The sequence below is a fragment of the Chinchilla lanigera genome, unplaced genomic scaffold (genome assembly GCF_000276665.1).
Source record: "Chinchilla lanigera isolate Chin_1 unplaced genomic scaffold, ChiLan1.0 scaffold00077, whole genome shotgun sequence".
Taxonomy (NCBI): domain Eukaryota; kingdom Metazoa; phylum Chordata; class Mammalia; order Rodentia; family Chinchillidae; genus Chinchilla; species Chinchilla lanigera.
In genome coordinates this window covers 6,603,511-6,610,670 of record NW_004955478.1, presented here as the reverse complement: position 1 = coordinate 6,610,670, position 7,160 = coordinate 6,603,511, and the positions used below count along the sequence as shown (strand labels likewise).

Genomic DNA, 7,160 nt, shown 5'->3' with positions numbered 1-7,160 from the left:
GGGGAGGAGAAAGGAGGGGAGGGGAGGGGAGGGGCGGGGGATGAAAGGAGGGAGGAGGAAGCTTGCCGACCCACAGCCTACAGCGAGGACTTCTGGCGGGCAGTGGGCTTCTGCCCTGGCGGCATCCCTGAAACGCGCCGGGCCCATTTCCGAGGGCCTCGCTCCTGCGCCCCGAGCTGGCGACTCTCCTTTCCGGAGAGCTTTTCCAAGGGCGCGGGAAGAGCGGTAAATGTCACAGGAAGGCCGGTAGTTTAGGGCTGGTGCTGAACCCGTTTCAGCGCAGTGCGCGCTCAGGGCTGCGAGGAATCAATTCGAAACCTCTGCTTTGGAACAGAGCCGGTTATTTCAGCGCTGAAGCCAGAGGGCGAGGACAGCCCAGAAGGAACACGGCAACTGCCTGCGTGTGGGACCCGGGCCGCATATTCCTGGCTGCAGGACAGAACTCTGGAACTCATTTGTTTGTTTTTGCAGTACTATGGACTGAACCCAAGGCCTTCACGCTGAGCTAAGTCTCCAGCCCTTTTTGTATTTTTTTATTTTTAGACAGTCTCACTGAGTCGCTGAGTTGCCTAGGCTGTGCTTCAATTTGCAACCCTCCTGCCTCAGCCTCCCAGAATGCTGAGATTACAGGCATGCCCCACCATGCTCAGCCTAGAACTCACTTTTAAAGGAGCCACAGAAACTCTCCTCTTTTCTTTAGCAACTTTCTCCTATGTGTTCTTTGCCTTTGAACCACTGGATGGAAACCCACAAACACACCTTGGGCACACACTCACCTTCATTCAGACGCAGGTGGACCTCGCAGGCAGTGAAAAACCCAAGTCCTCACCTTTAGAACACAAGCTACACCTACTGAGTAACATCAGAACGGTGCTTCAGACAAATATCACCTCTGTAGGGACAAGGGCCCCCCGGTGATAGAAATACTGCCAGCTCTCCAGACCCGTGGGTTTGTGCCTGTGATGCTAAAAAAAAAAAAAAAAAGTGCCTACCCTGAACATGTAGAGAACTTTTCCTTTGTCCTTCTCCCTAAACAATTCAGCAGAGCTATTTATATAGAATTTACACTGTATTAGGTATTATAAGTCATTTAGAGATGATTTAAAGTGTACAAAACGATTGCATAAATTCTATGCTACTACAGTACTACACCTTTTTAAATAAGGGGCCCATCTCCCTGGACACCCAGGGGTGATTATATCTCCCCCAACACATCAGGACCCTTACAAACATTTTTTAAAAGTCAAGAGAAGGACTTTATTTATATTGGATGATTTGAAAGCCAAACCCAAGTCTCCATGCCATCCTTACGGTACTTCCATTAAATAGAACCCTCTGCTTTGTTGGGGGCTTTTAAAATCAATGCGCCACCGAAGCTTCTGAGCAAGTTAGTAAGGCAGATGGGCTGACTCACTCAGCGGCAGGAGCTCCTCCGCGAAGATCAATGCGCTTGGTTCAACATATCAAAACAGCCAGCAGTCGAACAGTAATACAATTAAAACACAGCTCTTCCTTAGCCAATTCTTTCTCATATTAAAAAAAAAAAAAAAAGCTACAGAAGTCTTGGGAGTGACTAAATCAAGACATAGCTGGATTCAGCGTCCGGCTCAACCCATGAGCACAGCTAACATTTGCTGAGCGCGTATTACACGGGCGCTGCGTACACACAGCCACTCTGCAGGGCGGATATTTTTAACCCACTTTGAAAGACAGACAAACTGAAGCCTAGAGCACTTTAGTGACTTTCCCAAAGCCAAAGTGACAACATCACCAGGGACAAAGTCAGGATTCAAACTCACTTTATCTCCAAACCCCGGCGTCACCTCCCCACCCCCCCCACGCCACCACGCGCTGGTATTTAGACACCGTCAAACTGGCGACCTCCTCTCCTGCCAGGACAGGCTCAGGACGGGCTGTTTTATTTCTCTCTCTGCCACTCCTGCCATTCTTTGGAAGCAGATCCTTCCCTCCGGTGATCCGGTGTAAGCCGCCTGGTTATGGTCATAACTGAGTCATTCTTCCTGTACGCTTCACCCGCCCCGCTTGCCTGGGCTCCCGGTGCTCCCAGATTCTCGGCTCATCTCTCCCGCTGTGAATCTGAACCTCACCTTGAGGTCATTTCCTGCCGGCCCCAGTGTCACCTGCGTGTGGAATTTGCCTGTCGATATTCTCTCTGGAAGATCTCTAATTGCTTTGGCCCTGTCAGGCTGGGAGCCCCATGCAGAAGGATCCGCTGGCTCACTCACCCCTGTCCCCCTCTGACCCTGACAAACGCTGACTAGACGAGCGGACGCTGTCATCTTTGCCACATTTCAAGGAAGCAGGGAAACTGAGGCACGGGGAAATTAAGGTGACTTCCCTACCGCCCCCCAAGGGGGGGGGCCCTTCTGGTAGAGCAACCTGGCTTTTCCCCAGCACCACACAGTAAAAAGGGATTTGGAATAACAAAAATGGATTTGAGAAGGAACAGCTCCCCGTTCCCAAGTCTCTGGCGTCAAGGGAGGAGACATCCATCCTATATATGGGCTGCAGGTGTGAATGACTCGAAAGCAGTGGAACGCAGCAGTTCTTGCTTCCCGCCTGCCAGGTCCTGGTGCCGGCAAGAAGAGAGCTGCTCCCGGCCTCCCTGGAAGACAGACAGGCGGAGCAGTGCGGAGAGGTCTCCTGCAGCGCCATCTTCCCCCCACCCGCACCCAGAAGGACTCTCCAGAACCCCCCGAGACTGGAGCCCCGCGTGTCCTAGATAACAGCGCGGATAACACAGCACCCACAGCTGGTGAAGTCTGCAGCGGCTTCCTAATGTATTAGACACCCACATCCGCCATCTCTGATTTTCCTTCCGCTACACAGAGACTGTGAGCAGAGGTTATTGATCTGATCAGAAGAAATACTGAAAAATAAGCTTCCGTGCCAAGGCACTAAGTGTTCCTGGGATGAGAAAACGTATTAAAAGTCAAGAAATAAAAACACAAGTAAAAATTAAAATGGCCAATGTCTATGTAGACCCACCCCGCTCCCAAGAATTGGGCCGCACCTTGAGGGGGGTTTTGGTTTGGTTTGGTTTGGTTTTTTAGCTTCAGGGTCATGAGGACAGGGTGTGACTTCAAATTTCTTGAGACTCTTCCACTGGGGGCTGGGGATTTAGCTCAGCGGCAAAGCGCCTGCCTGGCAAGCGCAAGGTCGTGAGTTCGATTCCTGGTACTGGAAGAAAAACAAAACAAAACAAAAAAAGACTCTTCCACTGAAAGTTTTCGAATCATATTTAATGCAAAGCATGCCATTAAACAATTCGCTGATCACTGATCGAGGAAATACATTCCCTCCCACTGGAGGGCATTTTTTTTTTAGCTCCCATCTGAACAGCACTGCTATTTCCCCCACCCCGGAGGGGGGATCAAAGACAGACTCATGCCAGGCCCAGGGCACACAGAGCGAAAGGAGGACGTGATTGTCTCTGATAACTTCATGCCTTCCTGACAGCCGCAGGTAGGTAGGGAGCTCCGAAACACAGGCTTTTTTGCTTAGGTGAGTCCATTTGCTCCCTGATTCAGGGAAAAGAAGGCCTGCCCTTCCCAAGAATTTTCCTGGTATTACATTTAATGTTAAAACTAGAAAGTGAACCAAGAGAGCTGGAAGGATCCGCTGGTTCTTCGATCTAAAGCTAGGGCTGAACCCGCAACGTGAGACAAAGAAACAGAGAGAGATGGGCTGGTGCCCGGTGCAGTAACCTGAGGTGTGAGGTGTAGTTGCCGGATACGAATCTGTCCTCAGAGGACATGTACCCTATCTGTGCTCTTCCCCAGAAATAGGAATCTTCTAGAGTCTCTGCCAGAGAGGACTGATGGGAGAGCTTCCGCTTTCCCACCATGCATCGCTGCTCCTCCACGTCACTTCCTGGCCGCTGTCTTTCACAAACTCCTGCCGCTGTCTTTCACAAACTCCTGCCGCTGTCTTTCTGCGTTCACATTTCTTTTCTCCCTTTTTCTCCCCCAAGCAAGCTTTCACTTTGTAGCTGCAGTATCTAATGAATATTGCTGAATAGCCCTAGATGTTAATCTGCCCCTTACCTCACAAACTTGCCTTACTAGAAGGCTGAGGCAGGAAGATGGCAAGTTCAAGCACAGCGCAGGCAACTTAGCGACTTAGGGAGGCCTTGTCTCAAAATAGAAACAAAAACAAAAAAGGTAACACAAAGTTTAGGCTGCTAAATCTCTGAACGCAGCCCAAAGCACCTCCTGTGTCTCTTCTGTCTGGTCAAGAGCACTCATTTCATCCTGACTTTATTAAGCAAAATCCCTAAAACAACAACTTCCTGGTTGATTACTGACTTTTTCCTGTTTTTTTGTTTTGTTTTGTTTTGTTTGCTTTTTCCCTCCAGCTACCCCCTTTTCCTGAACATGTAGAAATCTGCCTTGCTACAGAAAAAACGGAAGGCGCAGTGCTCTTGGGATAGGAAATTTTTGCGTCAAACAGTGAAATTCCATTTTCCTGCATAGTAATTTTTGGGTCACTACTTACTAAGCGAAGTTAGAATATTCTGCTGAAATCTAAAACTGTCTTCTCTGACAGGAAGAGCAACACTGTCATGAATGGACCAGGTTAAATTAGAAATTTAGTCTTCAGTAAAAATACTTAGTGAGGGCTTAATAGAGCTGACAGGGTAATAAGCGGATCTTAATCTATTGCCTAATCATCCCCTGATGATAATAAAAAGGTCATGCGCATAGGAGCCTCAGATCCAAAACATTTGCCACTGAGAAGATCTATGACATACTCTTCCCCAGGAAAGCTATTCCAATGTGCTGCCTCCTTCCGCAGAAGCAGACAGAGCTCCCAGAGCTCCCGGAGAGTTCTTCATTGGTTTGGACTATACTGGAGGTGCGGCACACACCTGTTATCCCAGCTACTCAGGAGGCTGAGGCAGAAGGATCACAGGTCCAAAGCTAGCTTGGTCAAACTGTAAGACCTTGTGTCGAAATAAAATAAAAAGTGCCGGCAAAGTGGTTCGGTATTTGAGTGCTTGCCTAGCACGGGTTCAATTTTTAACACTGTCACAAGGCAAAAATCAATGGTTTTGCCCACAAAGGTATGATATTAGTGGGAACAGTTGACTGAGGTAAGTACGGGGCTGTGAGTGGGTGCAGCGCTTATGCACCAAAACAAAGGTGTAAATACAAATATAACCCACGGCGGTGGATAGCTTGAATTTTATAGGAAATATAAGAGATTCAAGGGACTAGGGGAATAGCTCTGTGGTAGAGCCCTTGCTTAACATGCACAGCACTCTGAGTTCAAGCCCAGCACTACAAAAGGTATATGTGGGGGGAGTGATTCAGGTTTTTTTGTTTTGTTTTGTTTTTTTTGATGTTAAGACGGGGTCTCACTGAGTTACCCAGTCTGGGCTTGAATCCCAGTCTGGGATCCTCCTGCCCCAGCCTCCCAGAATGCTGGGATTACAAGCCTACCCCACCAGACCCAGCAGATTTAGGTCTTCAAATACTACAGATCTATAGGACAAAGGACTTAGAAGTAGCACGCAAGAAACTATACACTGTCTTGGTTACTTTTCTCTCGTTGCTGGGACAAAATACTTTACGCCCAAAATTAAGAAAGGGAAGGTTTATTTTGCTTACAGTTTGTGGAAGTTTCAGTCCATACTTGGCAGGTTACAAGGCAGAGTGGCACAGGGCAGAGGGCCACAGCTCATAGCCGCAGAACACAGCAAAAGCAACAAGCACACACAAGGGAGGAATGGCCCCAAGCAGCCTCTTCCTCTCCCTTACATATGCAAACTATCCACCCCAGGGCAGGTGTAGCTCTCACACCATAATCAATCAAACTCTAAAAGCCTGCCCCATCACCCCATAAGGCTTTGGGAGGACACACAGACACAAACCATAACATGCACCCGTCAAGTTAGCTCTGCCTCTGCTCTCCTGGATAGCATCACAGGCCGTGGAGAGGAGCTGTTCTTCAGTGGCGATACAGGTGTCAAGTTGAATAAAGGAAGATGCGGGTGGATCAACAACTGAACTTGGACACAGCAGGACCAAAGCAGGCACGTCAGCACCCTTGCATCCGGTAACTACAAAAAGAAGGCGTATCGGGGGAGTCCGGCCAGAAGCACTTCCTGTGCCCCGGCTTCCCAGGACCACTTCTATTTCCCCAGGACTATGTACCCTTGGCTAAAAATACAGGCCTTCATCTAACCTTTCTGCCAGTGAAATCACACAAACGTCACTATAAGCCAGGTGTGGCGGAACACGCTTGTAATTCCTGCACTCAGGTAGCTGAAGCAGGAGGATCGCTACAAACTCAAGGCCAGACTAGGTTACAGTGAGTTCAAAACCAGGCTGAACTAAATAGTGAAACACTGTCTCAAAAAATGGAAAAACAGGGCCAGGGGCATAACTGAGTGGCACAGTGCCTGCCTGGCAAGCACAAGGTCCTGAGTTTGATTCCCAGTACAAAAAAAAAAAAAGAAAGAAAAAACAAACAAACAAAAATTTCATTGTAAATAAAATAGCAATACATGCTGTTTTCTGTTGCTATAATACCCGAGACTGAGTGATTTATAAAGAAGTTTTGATACCCAACTCCACAAAATTAATAACGATAATAATTAAAACTCATCAGAATAGAAGTTCAAACTGTGCGTGGGGGCACATGCCTATAATCCCAATACTCGGGAGGCTGAAGCAGGGGGATCTTTGCGAGTTCGAGACCAACCTGGGCTACAAAGTGAGCTTAACTCCAGCCTGAATTGCAGAGCGAGACCCTGTTTCAAAAAGACAAAAAAAGGAATAGACGTTCATTTGGCTGATGGTTCTGGAGCCCGAGGACTCCCCAGGCAAGGTGCTAGCATCAGCTGAGTATCTGGTGACGGCCTGAGGGCCTTCTCGCTGTGTCACTATGGACAGGGATCACACAGCAAGACAGAGTGCCAGCCCACCTCTTCTTATAAAGCCGCTGATGCTGACGCCAGCAAGGCGGCCGCCTTCGTGACCTCATCTAATCTGAACTACCTCCCAAAGGCCTTACCTCCAAACACCATTAACATATGGACCCAGGGAGCACACTCAAACCTCAGCACATGCCACACAGTCAGTCTTCCAAACTCAGTCCCTGGATTCCTAAAACACCAGTCATAACCACATTCA

At 48.5% G+C, this 7,160-nt stretch overlaps 1 protein-coding gene across 1 annotated transcript in view; it reads right to left on the bottom strand.

The window, feature by feature from the left end:
* The window catches only part of Pitpnc1 (phosphatidylinositol transfer protein, cytoplasmic 1), a 240,031-nt gene extending 237,046 nt beyond the window's left edge, over positions 1 to 2,985 (bottom strand). Inside the window, exons 1-2 of the mRNA XM_005402155.2 lie at positions 1,415 to 2,985; positions 777 to 965 (exon numbers count right to left, since the gene is read on the bottom strand). Of these exons, the coding sequence (XP_005402212.1) occupies positions 777 to 782 (6 nt within the window). The 5' untranslated portion in view covers positions 783 to 965; positions 1,415 to 2,985. The remainder of the gene's footprint in view (positions 1 to 776; positions 966 to 1,414) is intronic.
* Positions 2,986 to 7,160: the final 4,175 nt, after the last annotated feature.